Source organism: Humulus lupulus, chromosome 2, assembly GCF_963169125.1.
Source record: "Humulus lupulus chromosome 2, drHumLupu1.1, whole genome shotgun sequence".
NCBI classification, from domain to species: Eukaryota; Viridiplantae; Streptophyta; class Magnoliopsida; order Rosales; family Cannabaceae; genus Humulus; species Humulus lupulus.
In genome coordinates this window covers 270,853,930-270,873,584 of record NC_084794.1, presented here as the reverse complement: position 1 = coordinate 270,873,584, position 19,655 = coordinate 270,853,930, and the positions used below count along the sequence as shown (strand labels likewise).

At 33.5% G+C, this 19,655-nt stretch overlaps 3 protein-coding genes across 3 annotated transcripts; all 3 read right to left on the bottom strand.

Annotated features, from left to right (window-relative positions):
• Positions 1 to 3,010: 3,010 nt before the first annotated feature.
• LOC133819403 (xyloglucan 6-xylosyltransferase 2) lies at positions 3,011 to 4,998 on the bottom strand. Its single transcript, XM_062252653.1, has one exon. The coding sequence runs from the start codon at positions 4,752 to 4,754 to the stop codon at positions 3,393 to 3,395; it is 1,362 nt and encodes a 453-aa protein (XP_062108637.1). The 5' UTR covers positions 4,755 to 4,998; the 3' UTR covers positions 3,011 to 3,392.
• A 6,560-nt stretch (positions 4,999 to 11,558) lies between these two features.
• Positions 11,559 to 12,655, bottom strand: LOC133816680 (translocator protein homolog). The gene has a single exon (XM_062249043.1). It carries the CDS (start codon positions 12,286 to 12,288, stop codon positions 11,722 to 11,724), a length of 567 nt encoding a protein of 188 aa, XP_062105027.1. The 5' UTR covers positions 12,289 to 12,655; the 3' UTR covers positions 11,559 to 11,721.
• A 4,070-nt stretch (positions 12,656 to 16,725) lies between these two features.
• On the bottom strand, positions 16,726 to 19,360 carry LOC133815489 (uncharacterized). Its single transcript, XM_062248326.1, has 6 exons — positions 19,094 to 19,360; positions 18,742 to 18,956; positions 18,387 to 18,643; positions 18,217 to 18,302; positions 17,107 to 17,912; positions 16,726 to 16,978 (listed from the first exon to the last, which is right to left on the bottom strand). Exons 1-6 carry the CDS (start codon positions 19,358 to 19,360, stop codon positions 16,726 to 16,728), a joined length of 1,884 nt encoding a protein of 627 aa, XP_062104310.1.
• Between the last annotated feature and the right edge of the window lie 295 nt (positions 19,361 to 19,655).

Below are 19,655 nucleotides of genomic sequence, written 5' to 3'. Positions count from 1 at the left end.
AGACCTTGCATTGAATAGCTTCGTTGTTAGCTTCTAATGCCATTTTTCTGCTGAAATTGGAATAAATGGTTTAGCGGATCTCCCTTTCCATTAAATGCAGGCATGGAAGGGATGATGAAATCCCGAGGCTTAGGCTCATTCTGAATCCATTCTGAGAAAGGAGGTTTCTCAGTGGTTCTCGACACTAAATCCAAATGCTCGGTGGCGTAAATGGATCGCCCGTCTGAGAACTTCTGCATCATTTCTCTCATCATATCTTCTTTCCAACGGTCTTCAGTTGGTGTATCGTGCGTGGCTTGACGTGTAGTTTGTTGAGGGAGGACTTCGACTGTTGGCTGAGCGGATCCGGTGGGGTCTGCTTCCGTCTGCGTATGTGTGTCAGAAAGTGGGGCTCATCGATCTTCGGCCCTGGAGGGTGGTAGGAGACCTTGGGATCTTTCACTACCGAGGTTGGTATTTTGCTGAGGGGAACTGACGCGGTCGACTGGAACTTCGGGTCTACCAGGGTCGAGATTGTTGTTGGCTTGGGTGTTGCGAGTGGTGTCAGCGGATCTGCGCAGCTCAGCAATCTCAGCTTCGAGCCTAGCTTGAGCTTCGGTCAATGTCTTGATTGCTTCGTCGGACCGCTGCTGGCTTGCTTCCAGCAGGCGACACATCCTGTCGATCTGGTCGCCCACGTCCGCCGGAGGGACGCTCTGTGTGACTGGACCCGACACTCCGTTGCCTTTTGGTGGCATAATTCCTGGGTTTGCAGAGGATCTTGGACGCAAAAAGAGAGTTCTTGATTCGACCACGTGGCTAAGGCTGAAAATGTTTTTCGTTTCCCACAGACGGCGCCAATTGTTGAAGCAACAATTTGTCTTTCTATATCTGGAGGTAAAACCCAACGATGGATGATGCCCTGTCACTATTCCGGTGATGAAGTTTGCCTTTGACTCGTCGAGATCACCTGCAAGAAAGACACTCTAATGCTTAAGTCAGTTCCAAGTTCGATACCTTTGCCTTTCTACGAATCTTATATTTATAGGACAAAGTATGTAAAGCAGTTGGTTAGTTCAAGCAAACCCTGGAATGGTGGGAAGAAATAACCGAATTTCCCTCCAAAAATACTGTTTTTGAATGTCTCGTTCAAGGGTCAGAGGCGCGGACCGCCTCTGACCCGTAGCTTCTGCCTTCGGAGCTTCTGCATACCAAAACGAATCATTTTGAATGTTCGATAAATGAGGAAAGGATTTTCCAACCGAACATTTTGGACCCAACACTAAATATGACACAAGTCTCCCCAATGGACACATGCCTTTGAGAACACCCCACGTGAAATGTTTTGAAAAAACACGGGTAACAAAATATATTATACTTTACACTAAATTAAATTTGAACGAATAACTTTATCTTCATTGTTGTTGATTACTTGAATTGTATATTGTGTTTATACTGTAGATTTTATAATTTGTTACATAATTATGTTTTTTTTAAAGAGAGTTATATAATTATGTTTAATCCTATCAATTTTGTGCATATGTCACATAACACATTTAATTGTGTTAAACATATCAATCCCATGTATGAGTCACATAATACATTTATTAAATATGTTATGCTTGTCGTTTCTTGTGACTTGCTAATTAAACATTTTGTGTTCATGTAATAAGTTCTGTTGTGTCAAAACAAATATGAAAATATAAAATGTTTAAACGAATTGCCAATCCTAAATTTTACATAGTACACAGATTGTAATTTAAAAAAAAATGGGAAAAATGTACTAAGAAAAATAATGTCATAGTATGAGAATATTTGTGTTAATTAAAAAAATATTAAGAAGATACCGAATATACATGAATGGTAAAAAAAAAAAGTGACAAATAGAACTATCCGTTTATAAATATAGGGAAAGACTATGATATTGATAGTTTTTTGTCAATACTAACAAAAATTGGTTTTTGTTAAAATTAAAATTTCAAATAATTTACGGTGCCGAAAACAAGATTCGAACAATCAAAATTTATTTTTTAGTGCAAGCATGTAACAAAATTTTATTAATGTTCTAAATTTCTAAAATATACATTTTCATAATAAAAAATTAGAATGGGTAACTATCCATGAGCTGAAACAAACCTTTATCAACATCTTAGTAGTCATTCCCTATGAATATAACCCACAAAATTAAAAAAAAAATACAGCTACTCATCTTTGCTAACTATTTTTGGCATGTTCAATGCATGTCATACTAAAAATATATTAATAAAAGAATAAATTTTGTAATAATTACAAGATAATTCTGTTACGATTTTTTATCGTTTAAAAGAGACGGAATAAATCCAACCTCCTAACAGTTACTTTCTTTCCCATTCAAATATACTTATTACACCATTCACCTGTAAATCACATCACACATTGATTTCGCAATATCTCAAATTTACCAACATAGTTCTATCTTCGGACTGAAAGCGAATCTTCTTATTCCCTCAAATCTTTTCTTTGCCAAGAATTTTATTGTTTTCCAGCTTTATAAAGCCAGGAATTCCTCTAAGTAAATTTTGTGGCAAGCGGCAACCAATATAAGATATCACATGGTAGATATTTGCTTGAAGAAAATTTAGATAGATGATAACAGAATCTAGAAAGAATTCAACAAGAAAGGACTAGTACAGATTTCGCCAATAATAACGATCATGGGAGAGATGTTCAGCTAGTGTTTAGTTCTTGTCTTCACACTGTTCAAAATTCAGACCCTATATTGATCTTATAGAATACACCTTCGAACTCGTACATTGAAAAAATGCCTCAACTTAATGAATACATTATACTGCCACTGGTTTTTAGAAAATTTCAATTCCTCCATAGTGTTTGCTTGCATAGAAAATTGAAAGTTCTCGAGATGAAACAAAACCAAACATGTGATAAAATCATATAGCAAAGTGGGATTCTATCACTTAATCCAATCATAGACAGTACACAACACAACACAACTTTGTTTACCAAAATTATTGCTGGAAATCAAAGAAAAGAATTATCCCTTAACAGTGTCAAGAATTCACATTAGGCAATATAAACACTATACAGGCCAAGGCCAAGGAAGTTTCAATCACCACCAACATAAAAAGCCCTTTTGTAATTATGGAGGAAGGAATCCTATGCTTTTCTTTCAAAAATCAATACAATTTCAACTTTAAATAGCTACAAGACAGATCCCAAAAAAAAAAAAGATAATAGAAACAGCCAATGGTGGTGGTGCTAGAACGGATTGAGTAACCGATAACGTACAACTGACATATGTATCATCATAACTTATAACCAAAAAAGAAAACAATAATAATGGAATTTCCCATCTCAACATTATACTTCAACTTGAAGCTAAAAGATCTATATTATTATAATGAAAATGATCGTGATTATGATGATGATACCTTGACCGCTTTGAATTCAGGGTGAAGTAATCCAAGCTCATCTTTCACTTCAAGAGGGTTACTAGTATCGTTCCTAACCCTCTTAACTTTCTTACTAGCAAGAGTCTTGTGAGTGAAGCCATACATCTGCAAAATCTGATTATCCCCAAAATTGAAAGCTCTGTCCATTTGTCTCAAACACCTCTCAACTGGGTAATCACCAAATTTCCCACAAGGCTTACAACCGACGAAATGGGTCACCAATGGCCACCGGTGGTCGCCTAGACCCGGATGGTAGTTCTCAATCATCTCCTCATAACGATCAACGAGAATGCCCCAATAGCCATGAAGATAATAATGATTCTCCAAATAAACCTTTTGACCCCATAAATCTCTGTGTTTCATCAGAAGATAAACCATGGCGGACTGATCATCAGCTTCGAAAACCGGTCTCCCTTTGAGCTCCCTAGTGAGAATCTTCCCAGCATCGTCTCTGATTTTCCCCTTCGGACCCATAGGAGCCCAAGCATCGAGAATGTCCAGCGACCACTGACAATTCCTCAAAAGAAAGCTTCCAGTGTTAAGCCCAATCCAATTCTTATCATCGTAAACCATCTCGTTCCACCCGTGCATCACAAAATTGTGGTCCTTGTAACGCTCCCATGGAACCTCAAAAGCCATATCGGTGAACATTGCATCACTATCCATCCACCACAGGAACTCGATCTCTGGATGCGACAACAGAAGCTTCCTAATCAATGGAAGCTTGGCCCAGAAACCAGCCATCTCCGCATCAAGAAGAGCCATATTGTAGAAGATTTCGATTCCATGAAGCCTACAGTAATCAATTTTGTTCTTGATAGACTTCAACAAGTAATGATCCCCAACTGGGTTTTCACACGGTTTGGGCGACGACCCAGTTACGAGAAGGACCCGAGGCTTATTGGGTCGGATAAAGTTAGAGAAACCAGGGTTTTCCTTCAACCACTCGGCACGCTGTTCGTCCCAGTCGGATATTTTGGGTCCGAGGCTGTACGGCTTATTTGGATCCGGCTTATCATCTTCACCTTCGTCCTTGAGTATCTTAGAGATATCAAAAGTGGCGTAGTTGTTGCTGTTGGACTCGGTCGAAGCGGCGTCGTTTTGGGCTTCGACGAGGACTCGGTGAGGCTCGCCACGGCGGCGCGAGTACAAATGGTCACGGATCTCGTTAAAGTCTTGCTCGGGGGTTCCGAACTTCCCGGCGCCGATGGTGCCACGTAGGACGATTACCGTGAGGAATAAGCAAAGGAACGACACCATTCCGTGGCGGATGGCCCTCTGGATCTGACGGACCCGGCGAACTCCCAGACACCGTTCCACCAGCATTCTAACTCGGCCGAGTTGAACCGGCGACTCGAACTGTATTTCTCCTTCCTCAGGATCTGAAACTGAGACCTTTGGACCCTAATGGATGGGTGGGCTAAGGTCGTAAAATAAGGGAAAATTTAGGGTTATTTTTGGAAATGTGGATTTAATAAGTTAAGGAAAGAGAGAATGTGAATCTGGGAGAGAGAGAGAGCAGAGTCGGTGGGAGAGAGGAATTGAAGAAGGTTGATGCAGAGGAAAATCATAAATGGGTTACAGACAGAGTGTGTTCAGGCAATTTTTTATTTATTTATTCAATTAATAATTATTTATTATTTCATCAATTTTAGCATATTCTCGCACGTATCTCGTCCAAGAGAAAATATACTCTGTGAGACAGTGAATACGCGTTCCTATGCACCCTCACCCTTCTTTAGGAAATTGTGTATTATGAGCTTTCCAAAGTTAGTGAATCACTGTTTATTGGTTTTTTTAATCTCCAATAACAAATTAATAATCAGGGCACATTTTGAAAGTGAATATGTAATTAGAATTTGGAGTGTAGTTTAGAATAATAATTTAATTTAATATGTTTGTTTGGCCGTGTAATTACACAAAATTTATATAATTAGAATTATTGAGGGTCTTAATTACACTCTTCAATTCTTATAGCATTGTGGGTAATTATTATCAATTTTAAATAATATTTATTACATAAAATTATTTATTTGTGTAATTACTAACTATTTTGTCAAACATGACAATATAAATTCATAAGTAATTTCAACTTGACATCCAAACACAGTTTATATTTTAAGATATAGTGTAATTACTCAGATATATAATTACTACCTTACTACCTTAATAATTACATCGCCAAATAATTACGCAGTTGCTTCCAAACACACACTTAAAGTGTATTTTGGAGCAATCAAATATAATTGTAATTACTAGATTTGAGAGGTTTACAAACTATTATTTTTAATTACTAGATTAGAGGTAATTAATGCATCTTAATTATATATTTTTTATTCTTACGAAGGTTATAAAAATTGGTTTGATTATATTGTGTAATTATTAAATACTATCAATTTTAAATATTATTATATAATATTTTTTTTATGTAACTACTAATTATTTTACTAAATGACAATTCATATATATTTACCTTTGATATTCAAACATATTTTATATTTTAAAATAAAAGGCAATTACTACTTCAGTAATTATAGAGTAACTTCCAGACATGTCATTATAAAAATAATAATAATAATCAAAGTAACTGAATTTACAAAACAGTAATGGTTAAATGGGCTCTATTATTTGTAAGAAGAAAAATCTCTTTTATTCTTAATTCTAATTAAATATTTATAAATATATGTTTATGTAAAAAGACACAAAAAAATTATATAAATAATAAAAAACGTAAATGTATACAAAATATAAGTAGTGGAAGATTGTAATAATTAGATAATAATTCTAATGAATAATAAAATAAAGGTTAAGTAATGTATATATTTTTTTTCCTTAAATTGTCAATATAGAAAGCTGTGTAAAGAAAATTTAATTTTTATAAGTGTTTTATCTACAAAGAAGCGAGAATTGAGAAAAAGAAAAATGTTGATAAAAGTAAAATCACCATTGTTAAATTTCTAAACAAATTAGTCACAGCTTTATTTTTTTTATTAATTTATCCTTGATTTGTAATACAATTTTGTTAACTTGTCATAAATAATCATATCATAATTTAATTATTTAAAATTTAATTACTAATTTATATAAAATAAATATTAAAATTACCAAAAATTATTTTACTACATATTAATGAGGCGACAAAGCTCAAAAATCAATCACTAATAATTAACATTCCAATAAATTTTGACATCTTTAATTTAAGAGTCTTTGGATAAAATGATCTATTTTTTAAAATCATTTTGTATTCTAGTTTAGTTTTAATAATTCTTTGCAAAATAGTCTCTTATAATTTAGACTGCTAGTTAGAAATTTAGATAGATGGTCGAAAGATTTAAATAGCCAATCAAAAATTTTAGACAAATATTATATTAAAAAAAATGACTATTTTCACAAATTTCTCTTAATTTAGTCAACTATTATTAGAAATTACCCAACTTTCGAAGATTGTTATATAAAAATAAGAATAAAAGGATGAAACATGTGTCCTAATAACACCCAATTTCGTGTCACTTCAAAAATTAATTAATACAACCATAAAAAAGGAGATAATATTTCACTCATATACCTAAGTGGGAATCGATCAAAAATAATTTAATAAAATAGTCATAGATATAACTCACTCATTTATCATCATACTTGTTAGTCATTTAAAAATTAAAAAAAATAAAAACTCTCAAATGATTGAAGAAATATCTAAGTGTGTGACGATGAAACTTCAATTAGAGAGAAAACAAAACATGGCATGTGTTGTGTTATACTAATCAATCAGGTGTGTAGAATTATTTATTGAATAATATATTTGGATTGATGATAATTAGATGCTTTGCATATTCACACGTATTTCGATCCAAATTCTAATTGACGTAAACAACTCTTATATGGGCTGTCCAGGCCCCAGACAAAGTCTACTAAGTGCTGACAAAAAGCTTAGTTTGACCCTCTAACAATTAACCATGTGTCGGACACCACTAACGAGCTTTCCCTATTTTAATTATTTATTTATTATTCGATTATATACTGGAAGATCTCACAATTTTTTTTTTCTACACCACTTAAGTTAAATTGTCATATAAGTTAAAATAAAAAATTCACCGTTAGATGAAATTCTCATAGAAGCTACTCAAACCAAAATCTACAAATTTAGATTAGAAAATGTGATGTCTTTTGTATTATATCAATCACATGAGATAAAGAAAATTGAATAAAAGAAAGAAAAAAAAAATTATGTTACTCTTTTTGAGAATCTCTGTGGGATAGAGAATAAAGCATTATTGAAATTGGCAAGGCAGAAAAATTCTTGGTAAAACATGGTATGCGAGTTCGATTGACCACTCTGATAATGTGTGACCACTGTCAAAGAAGGATTAGAAAAACCATCATTGTTGTTTTTGTTTTACTAGAAAGTTGAACCTGTTATATTAACATGTAACACCTTGTCCTTTTGTTTCATACCGTGATAAAATAAAACTCATTGCCAATATTGACCACGTTTTATCGGATCAGGGTTCGGCATAAATTTTTACAACCCGCTCAAATTGAATAATCTGCTCAAATCAACTCGAAAAAATCATCAAAAAACACAATCCGAATAAACCGATCAAAATTTAAACGCCCAATTGTTACATTGGGCGGGTTGAAAATAAGTATCAACCCGCTCAATATAACCCGACCTGTCTAATTAAAAACTTATTATTAATTTATTATTTTTAATACATTTAAATAAATATATTAAATTTATATATATACTTAATTAAATTTATATTTTCAAAAAATATTGTTTTAAGCTTAAAAATATAAACTTCACACTATTAGTACTAGTATTTAAAAGAAAAAAACTACAAAAATGTAAAAAAAAAAAAAAATACAACTTCGGTTTGAGCGGGTTGACCTGACCAACCCGCCCAAAAAAAATACCACTTCGGTTTGGGCGGGTTGACCCGACCAATCCGCCTAAACTACTGGACGAGTTAAATTTATTTTTTTCTTGATTGGGCAGGTTACGGGTTCACTTTTGCTAACCCGATTATGATATTGGACGGGTAAAAATGCCTTGTAATCCAACCAACCCGCCCAACAATCGGCCATAATCACAACATATTTGCTATATTAAGATGGGTATGTAACATTACACGTTTATACTAATATTATTAGTTAGGTCCCTACATCCTATTTATCATTTAAAAAGCATTTAAAGGAAAAACTATAATGTAGTATTTTTTATTATTTGTTTAATAGGATAAGTCTTCCACTTAACTTTGAGCTAGGAGAACTTTTATAACAAATCTTCAAACCATTTTTCCCTCATCACTTTCACGTTTGAACTCCCTTTAATGAATAGTGATTGATCTCCCAAATATTGAGCTTTTATCTCCTAAAGAAAGACTTGACAATTCTTCTCCCAAAAACGATTACTTATTTCGACCACAGAAGCTTGATTGAAGGTAAACCACAATTAATTGAGGGTAATAATGATAAAAAATGGTGAATGACCTTGTAGATTTTTTTGAGAGTAAATCTCAAATTTTTATACTTGATTGACGTTCAAACAACTTATTGCATAAGTGTGCAACAAGTATTTGAACCATGTTTTTTGCAAAGTAAATTATTCAAAATTTGTCTAAAATTTGTGAAAAGTTTCCTATAACTACAATATAAAAAAAAAAAATAGATATAACTTATCTACATCTCGAAAAAAGAACCACTAGTTTAAGAATTTTCCTAAATTATTAAGGTTTGAGTAAAAATAATTATAGTAATAAATGATGGAAAACTAAACAAACAACTAAAATATTAAACAAATAATAAAAAAACACTACAATTATAGTTTTTCATTTATTTAATAGCTTTTAAATGATAAATATGGCACAAGGCCTAAATTGTAACATTTAATTAGAAAAAATAGACCTAAGTGCTCAAAAATTTAAAATAGGGACCTAATTGATATAATTGGGCATAAAATGGGAACCTTAAGTGCTATTTGCCCCGTTAAGATTATCGAACTCTTTCACAACACATCCTTGCTTAGGCTACACTATTTAAATTATGTCAAATTGGATCAAAATTTAAATGCACAATTCTATGACAATATATTTGGTTTGCATAATTGGAGATTGGAATGGAATCAATATTCCTATTCCTATATTTGTTTTGGTGTTTGAAGCTTGGTAATGGAATTTCATAGGAATAATAACTCCTATGTTTAGTGGAATTTTCATTCCCCTCCGAAACCATTGGAATTCATTGGAAATGAAAACATTTTCAAAATTGGCATTATATTTGCACTTCAAAATTTAATTAAGACACCTTATTTTTATTAAAAATTAATATATAATATTTTTTTTTCAATTTATGCTCACATTTTAAAAAAAAAAATTATTTTTCATATTTTAAAAAATCCATATATATAATATGTATAGTTTAAATATTTAAATAAAATAAAAATTAAAACAAAAAATATATAAAAACTTGTTAAAGTAGAGGTTTTTTTCTAAAAGATTATATATTACTATTATGATTTTAATTATGAAAATAAGATAAAATAAACTTATTAAAATTGACAAAAAAAAATTAAAGAATGTCAAAAAAACAACTATTGAGAAAAATGTTAAAAATTAATTTTTTTAATTAATAGGGTACCTATATATATTTTTGGGGTACAAATATAATGACCATTTCCAAAAAAATATTAGAAAAAAAAAAGTGAAATGACCATTTTGTTGTAAATCTATTTATTGACTATTTTTAAAAAAAAAAAGTTAAAGAGTTTCTTTGTTAATGCAGTCACTTATTTCATTCCATTCCTACGTCAAACCAAATAAAATAATTATAATTCTAGTGTTCATTTTAAAATTAAACCAAACATGATAATATCATTCTCATTACTATTCTTATTCAATTTCATTACTATTCCTATTATCATTCTAATTTAATTCCATTGAACCAGCACCACCTTAGTTAATAGGAATGTGTTTGTTTTGGTCCATCCAACTAATGAATCCCAATCTAAATGGGAAACGTGACAGAGACAGGGATAATTTTCAATCCATGAATGTTAAATGGGGCAGGGGAGGAGATAACATTCCCTGTCCTGATGGCCTCATTTAAATTATTATATATTTTGGTAATATTTTTTATATATTTCTCTATGTGTTATTGTAGTATATTAGTAAGTTTTTTAATATTTTAAATTCTATTTTCAGATAATGTTTAGTATTTTAAATCACAAATATTGTGCAATATTTTAATTTACATAGTATTTACTATTTTTTATTTTTTAATTTAAATATAAAATTAATTTTTTAAATAAATAGGTTCCCCGTAGAGATTTCCTGTCCCAATAGGAGATTCCCCACCCAGTCTCCGACGGGGAATAAGCAGGAATGGAGCGAAGAGGGAGATTAAAATTATAAATGGGGATAGGGACAGGGGAGCACTCCTCGCCAATATAACGACATTGATGTTAATTTACCTAAATAATATATTCGATAATAATGAGAATAAAATAAAATGAAAAAGACTAATAGACCCACTTTTAGTACAAATGTATAATTATTGGATTTAATATTATGATATTTTTTAAAATTAATACTGCAGGCCATGATGTAAATGCTTCATAACAATGCTCAATTTTACAAATACCACCATTTTATAATATTTATCCCATTAGAGTATTTGTAATAGAATGCCAAAAAGATAGTGCATTGTTATATTTAGTTTATTTTAGTATAAATATCACTTGTATTCTAAAAAATGTGTCAAATTTAATCCATACTAAAAATTATGTTAAATTTAGCACAAAATATAACATAAAACAAATTTAGTACAATAATAAATGTCACTATTTTATTTACTATATTACTAACTATTTATTAACTAATAATTAATGACTGACCATGTTATTTTTTTATTAATTTTTTTTACTATATAAAATGAAAAAAATATATTAATTTTTGTATATTATCAATAAATATTAAATAAATTATTGATTTTTTTAAATTAATTTGTATCTTGTTGTGTATTAATATGCAATTTCAAATATTAAGCCATTTAAAAGTTGACATATTTTTGTATCAAATTTAACCTAAAATTTAGATCTTAGGAGATGGTCTTATCTTTCTATGAACAAAAAAATATCATAATTATTATTCAAGTACTAATTTCAAAATTTCAACCAAAATGAGCTAATGTTCCTCATGCTCCCATACAATCCTAGAACCAATATAAAAAAGGTGAAAATAAAAAAACCTACAAATAAACATATAAAAACAGAAAAGAAAAACTCACGCACACAAACTCAAAGATAAATGAGTTTAAAATTAACTAGTGTGAGATAAGCCGCCCAGGCCAAACAAGGCTTAGCAAGATCTTTAGCAAATGGGTTGACCCGTCGGAATGTACGGTAACAAGCAAAGAGAGTCCCAAACTGTATCAGACCAAAAATCAATCCAAGCCTAGTTGCGCCCATCACAAGCACAAGAGGGTCCCAAACGAGGCCGAGAAAAACTTGAGCAATGTAAAGAGGGAGTGCATCGGGCTGGGCGTGGAACCCACCGTCGGCCCAAAACAGCCAGGCCGCAAAGCCCATCAAGGAGGATGAGCCCAACGCTGCGAGGTGTATGAACCACATTGGTGGGAACCAAAAGGGCTTTGCCACGGCCCGGTACCGGTGGCCCGACCCGAATAAGAAGATGATGGTCGTGGTCAATGAGAGAGGCACCGAAACCGCTATGAAGAGGGATCGAAGGGCTTTCGTGGTCTTGGCTTTGGTGTTTTTCTCTTCTCGTTTTGGCATTTTAGAGTTGATGGTGAAAGCTGCGGTTTGGTCGAGCACGAAACCAGAATGGAGAGCTTGGGGTGGCATTGTGAGATTTGTTGGGTGAAGAATGGGATGAGAATTGAGAAGAAATTAAATGAAGGAAAGAGAACATGGTAAGGAAAATAGGGGAATGTATTAGTGTTGGGTTGAAATGAACGTTTTGGAGTAAATTTAGGAGTTTTTTTAGAGAAAGTTTTGGCATTTTGTCTGTAAGAGAGCTTATGTCTTTATTTTTATATATATTTTTTCCTTTTAATTCATTTGTATCTATTTTTTAGGGAATTAATTCTTTTATTTCTGAATAGATTGTTTTTAATAGTTGCCGTATATAAAATTCAATCAATTTGATTTTAAAACGAATTTATTCCTTTTAGTTATTGGGTATGGCTCTCGGATTAGTTCCAGCATTTTATTAAGTTTAAAGTTTAAATTAAATTAAATTTTAATTAATATTTTCATGAATTTATTGTGATATATTTTTCTAATAGAAAATATTAATTTTAATTTTCACAAAGTGTGTTGCATTTTGACATTAATAAAAGAAAAAGAAATAATTAAAGATGACATTTTTAAGAGTAATTGATTGTCTTTCCTTTAGCAGTCCATAGCCTAGGCTGAAGGAGAAGCTCAGCCCGAGCCAAGTGGCACGCCCCTCGCCTGCCACATCTCAAGCTACCCCAGCCCTGCTTGTGTGCCAAGTGGCGCGTCCCTCGCTTGCATCCTCCAGCAGCCAGCGACCCGCCCGCGTGACCGAGAGACCCACCCAGCGACCCGTGCCTGACCCCTGCCCGTGACTCGCGAGCAGCCCAGCGTGACCCAGACTCGCAGATGCCTGGTTCCCATACTCCAGCTGCAACACTTAGCTTCCTTACATTGGCTGTGTGTTGGTCAAACCCACCAGCTGCCACATTGTGTTTCCAGCCCATTTTGTGTGCACTTTGAGCATTGGACCTTCCATTTTGAGCTTTAAAGCCCACATTTTGTGTTGTTTTAGAAAAATGAGCATGTTGACCATTCACTAAAATGGCTAGGCTAATATTAATATTAAGATTTGATTTTTCAAAAATCATATTTTATTATTAATATTTCAGATTTATTTTGTAAACCTCATTTGTAATTTAATTTCTTTTTAGTCATTTTCTTCTTCTATAGATAGAGACTATTCTTTCACATTTGATATATAATTTTGAGAGTAACAAAACTATAGCAAAACTTCTACTCACTTTATTCTCATACTTTCTTCTTAGAATTTTGTGAAAATGATGAGCATAATGGCCTAATCTTCCTAGGAAGGTTAGTGATGATTCCATATGCTAATGATGTTATTTTGCTACTTTGATTTACTATGTTCTTAATATAATGCATTTGAGTTGTTTATGTTCTTTCAACCTCATCTTTATTTACTTATACTAATAATATATAAGATTAGTCATGCTCTCTCTATGTGTTTCTAATTAGTAAAAGTAATATTGATACATAATTTTATGTTAAATATTCTATTGCATTATTGCCCTTGAGTATTTTGTCATTTTTAGATTTTTCATAAGATTAACATTGTGCTATTAAAGGAAATAACTTTATAACTAAAATGGACTTTTGTTAGAAAAGAATATGGACTTTAATATTAGATTTTCCAAATAAATGTTGGGATGTGAATTATTTACTTCTATAGTTTTGTGAATCAAGTAACTAAGTAACTAAACAAACATATGGATGATTCTTGAAACCTTTCTCCTTCTCAACTCTTGATTACACGTTATTTTCATTTCGCTTGTCTCATTTTATTATTTCATCAAAAAGACAACAAGAAAATCTCAAATCTATTTTCATTTTCATTTTTATTTATTTCATGTTACTAATTTTTTGTGTTATTTTTCTACTAATCTTTAGGTTTTAGATTACCTCATTGTGGATCGACCGCCCAACTTTATTACAACTACCGCTTACTAGTTGTCACATTTTGGACGTTAAACACTCTTTTTCGCTAAGTTTTTACTTTTTCTTATAACTAAAAGTATAAGATAAATACACAACTTTTAAAGTATGGGAGAGAGGAGTTGCGTTGATCAAATGGAAGAACAAAAAAAATGTAAATCAACAATCCTCATCTCCATTGCCAACCCTACAAATGAATTATCACGTATGCCACATATAATCTAAAAATGCATTCTCTCTCTATCTAATCTAATTACATATCCCTTCACTATAAATATATCTCACAATGAAGGCCAATTATAAAAGTAGTGTACTTTCTCAATCATACACCTCTTTACACTATAATTACTTATTAAAAAAATTCCAAGTTATTAAGTCTTGTCCTTTGACATGGGGGTTGTACTTTTTCTTCTTTTTTTGGTGAGTATTTGTTCTTTTTCAGGTGGATTATTTAAGCTTTTTGGCAAAATGGCTTCAGGAAGTAGTCCTATGTGTGAACTGGAGGAGAGGTATGGGAATATAACTTTGGAGGAAGAAGAGGAGGGAGGTCTATCCTATGATAATGTAGAGGGTGAAGGTTTTCCAATAGATGACAGATGGTGTTTAGTGGGGAGATATTTGACTGACAGATTGGTGGACTTTCAGGTTATGCAACACATGTTGGCTTTTCTTTGGAGGCCGGGAAGGGGTGTGTATGTCAAAACATTGGACACAAATCTATATGTCTTTCAATTCTACCATGAGGTAGATATTCAACAGGTCATAGAGGGTAGCCCATGGACGTTCAATAAGCACTAGTTGATTTTTGAAAGGCTATTGCAGGGAGAGGATAGAATAACTCTGAGATTGAATGAGTTGGATATATGGATTCAATTGCATGATTTGAGACCAGGTTTTATGTTAGAGATGGTGGTCGTTGATATAGGAAATTATATTGGTACTTGTAATGAGATGTGAAGAGAATTGTATCTTGTATTGAAAATATAACATCTATTTATACACAACTAGAGAAGCTATTCTAGGAAACTAAATCAACTAATTAATCCTAATTGTCAACTAATAGACAGCTAATATTCACACTATAACTAGGGCTGGCAATTTTCAATACGACACGATGACACGACTCGAAAACGACACGAAATAAATGGGTTTGGGTGACACATTTAATTTCCGTGTCATAATCGTGTCGACACGTTTAACACGTTTATTAAACGTGTCATTTTCAAGTCAACACGCTTAACCCGAAAATGACACGCTTAAGACACGTTTAAGATGATATAAACATTTAAATTTATTTATATTATGTTAATCGTGTCAATTTCGTGTCGTGTCATTACACGTTTAATTATGTATTAATCGTGTCAGTTTTAGATTTGTGTCAAATGACAAATTTATTAAACGTGTTATCGTGTCGTGTCGTGTCGTGTCACCCGCTAAGATAATCGTGTCGTGTACGGGTTTGGATTTCTGACACGAATAATAATCATGTCATGTCATAATCGTGTCGACACGATTATGACACAATAACACGAATTGCCACCCATAACTATAACACTCCCCCTCAAGCTGGAGCATAAATGTTAATCATGCCCAGCTTGTTACAAAAATAGTCAACCCGAACCCCATTTAAAGCTTTCGTAAAAATGTCTCCTAGTCGTTCTCCAGTCTTCACATATCCTGTAGAAATCAAGCCTTGTTGAATTTTCTCACGAACAAAATGACAATCAATCTCAATGTGCTTCATCCGTTCATGAAATACAGGATTAGTTGCAATATGAAGAGCAGGTTGGTTATCACACCATAATTTTGCAGGTACTAAAGTTTTAAGTCCTACTTCAGTCAATAGTTGATATATCCACATTATCTCTCACACACAGACTGTGCCATAGCTCGATATTCTGACTTTGCACTAGATCGTGACACAGCGGTTTGCTTTTTACTCTTCCATGAGACCAGATTCCCTCCAACAAAAATACAATAACCTGAAGTGGATCTTCTATCCACTCTGGAACCTGCCCAATCTGCATTTGAGAAACACTCAATATGAGTGTGTCCATGATTCGCATACTCAATACCTCGTCATGGAGCTCCTTTCAAGTAACAAAAAATCTGCTCTAATGCTGCCCAATGATCAATTTTTGGGGATGACATAAATTGACTGACAACACTAACTGAGTAGGCATTGTCTAGACGAGTCACAGTAAGGCAATTCAACTTTCCAACCAACCTTCGATACTTTTCAGGATCTTCAAATGGTTCCCCATCTCCTGTAAGGTGCAGATTTGGAGTCATTGTAGCACTACAGGGTTTTGCCCCCAATTTTCCTGTTTTAGTCAATAAGTCAAGGACATACTTTCTTTGAGATAGAAAGATACCTTGTTTACTTTGAGTGACCTCAACTCCTAAGAAATACTTTAACACCCCCAAATATTTCGTGTGAAATTGGGTATGAATGAAAGATTTAAGAGATGAGATTCTTCTAGCATCATTTCCAGTAATAACAATGTCATCAACTTATACAACTAACCAAATTATGCCAACTTCTGATCATTTGTAGAACACAGAATGATCAGACTTGATTTTCATCATACCAAATTTCTCAATAGCCTGACTAAACTTTCCAAACCAAGCATGAGGACTTTGTTTCAAACCATATAAAGATTTTTGAAGACGACAAACTCGCTCTAACTCCCCCTGAGCAACAAAACCAGGAGGTTGCTCCATATACACCTCCTTCTGAAGATCACCATGAAGAAAAGCATTCTTGATATCAAGTTGATGTAAGGCCAATGATGAGTAGCTGCCATGGAAATAAACAATCGAACAAATGTCAACTTTGCGACAGGAGAGAAAGTTTCAGAATAATCTACTCCATAAGTTTGAGCACAGACCTTGGCGACAAGATGAGCTTTCATTCGAGCAACTGACCCATTCAAATTGGCCTTAACCATGAAGACCCATTTGCAACTGATAGTCCGTTTCCTTGAAGGTAAATTTACCAAGTCCCAAGGACCGTTATCATCTAAAGCATTCATCTCCTCTATCATTGCATTATGCCAACCAAGATGAGATATGACTTCACGATCAGTGTTAGGAATAGAAAAATAATCAAGGGAAGCAATGAAAGAGTAAGAGGAAGACGACAAGTTATTATAAGAAACAAAAGAAGAAATGGGATAAGCACACTGGCGTTCACCTTTGCATAATTCAATTGGAAGATCATCGCTCAAGTCTGGATTTGATGACGAAAGAGCAGGTGTAGGACATGAATCAAGAGGTTGTCTCCTAGAGTAAACTTGATGAATAGGAGGCTTCAAAAGAACAGGTTGCGAGATTGGTGATAGGTCCAAGTCAGGAGAAAAAGATGTGATAGAATAGACCAACAAATCATCGTCCTCCCCCTGACAAGTGGGAATGGGAAGAGAAGGGAAATAAGGTGTATCTTCGAGGAAAGTGACATCAATGGAGACCAAATATTTGTTAAGACTGGGACAATAACACCGGTAGCCTTTCTGAAGACGAGAATAACCAAGGAAAATAAATTTCAAAGACTTGGGATCTAATTTAGTGAAATGTGGACAAACATCCCGAACAAAACAAGTGCTACCAAATATCTTAGGGTCAATAGGATACAAAGACTTTTGCGGAAAAAGAATTGTGTAAGGTTCCTCACCTTGAAGAACAGAGGACAACAGAGGACGACATTCGATTAATGAGAAAACACGTTGTGGAAACTACATTAGCCCAAAACGGTTTAGGAACATGCATTTGAAATAAGAGAGCTCGTGCAGTTTCAAGAAGGTGTCTGTTTTTACGTTCCGCCACACCATTTTGGAGTGGGGTATCAACACAAGAAGTTTTATGAAGTATGCCATTATGAGTCATATAAGATTGAAATAAAGCATATGTATATTGTTTGGCATTATCTCTTCGCAAAGTACGAATTGAAACATTAAATTGAGTTTTAATTTCATCACAAAATGCACAAAACAAAGAAAATAGCTCTAAACAACTTTTCATTAAAAATAACCAAGTTACACGAGCATAATCATCTACAAATGTAACAAAATACCTAAATCCAGGTTTAGACAAAATAGGGGAAGGACCCCAAACATCAGAATGAACTAATTCAAAAGGAACATTAGTACGTTAATTGACTCTAGGACTTGAACTAAGATGATGATGTTTTGCAAACTGACAAGACTCACAATTTAAGGAAGACAACATATTGTATTGAGGACAAAGCTTCTTTAGTAAAGGGAGAGATGGATGACCCAACCGACAATGAGCCTCGAAGGGAGAAAGAACACTAGAGCAAGCAATAGAGCTGGGTGGCGATGTATCAAGAGTGTAGAGGCCTCCAGATTCATGTCCTTTACCAATAATCTTCTTCGTCATAAGATCTTGAAATAAGCAATGATCAGGAAAAAATGAGACATAATAATTGAGATTACGAGTAAGTTGACTGACAAAGAGGAAATTGAAGGATAAATTAGGTAAATGTAAGACAGAAGACAAAGAAAGCAAAGGGTAGGAGTGATGTTGCCAGACCCACGAACACACGATGGTGACCCATCGGCTAAAGTAACTGTAGAAGTAGAAGCAGAAGACTGAAATGAAGTAAAGAGACTAGAATTACATGTCATATGATTTGTGGCACCAGAATCAATGACCCATTTTGAGGATGAGGAAAGAAGGCACACATTAGTTTTACCCGAATCAACAATAGCAGTGATAGAAGGAGATGAAGACTTAAGTGATTCTTGATACTTGGAGAACTTGGAAAAGTCATCAGCAAAGATAAGGATTGATTTGTCAGAGGTATCACTATTAAATGCAACATTAGCTAAGTGTTTATGCTGGTTTTTAAACTGTAGCTTTCTACACTCAAACTTGGTGTGGCCCGGTTTTTTACAATAGTTGCAAATAATGCCTCCAAATCCAACGTTCGAGTGTCAAATTCTTGTGAACTACCTCCTTTGTTTCCACTTGGATTAAATGATCTCCCAGGAGCATAATTATTATTGCGACTTACCAAGGCACCATTAAGCGAAACGAGTGGTGTTATTTCCGTGCGGAGAACATGACTAAAGACATCTTGTAAAGAGGATATATCAGACAAAGAAAGAACTTGTGCCTTAGCAGAATCAAACTCAGAGGAGAGCCCAGTTAGAAAGCTCATGATAGTTATTTACTCTAGTTGTTTTTGTTGAACCTTCACGTAAGTATGTGAAGAGAATTGTATCTTGTATTGAAAATATAACATCTATTTATACACAACTAGAGAAGCTATTCTAGGAAACTAAATCAACTAATTAATCCTAATTGTCAACTCATAGACATCTAATATTCACACTATAACACAACTAATATTGACACTATAACAATACTTTTGTGGCCTCCAACCCAAACAATTTTATTGGTGTTTTGAGAGATTATTTGCAGGTGAGGGTGTGTCTGTCAATATCGATCAACCG

Coding starts and splice junctions, on each gene's coding strand:
- LOC133815489 (XM_062248326.1), bottom strand. CDS start 19,360: ATGAGCTTTCTAACTGGGCTCTCCTCTGAGTTTGATTCTGCTAAGGCA. Junction 18,957..19,093: donor AGGCATTATTTGCAACTATT/GTAAAAAACCGG, acceptor GACTTTTCCAAG/TTCTCCAAGTATCAAGAATC. Junction 18,644..18,741: donor TTAGCCGATGGGTCACCATC/GTGTGTTCGTGG, acceptor CCTCTTTGTCAG/TCAACTTACTCGTAATCTCA.
- LOC133819403 (XM_062252653.1), bottom strand. CDS start 4,754: ATGCTGGTGGAACGGTGTCTGGGAGTTCGCCGGGTCCGTCAGATCCAG.
- LOC133816680 (XM_062249043.1), bottom strand. CDS start 12,288: ATGCCACCCCAAGCTCTCCATTCTGGTTTCGTGCTCGACCAAACCGCA.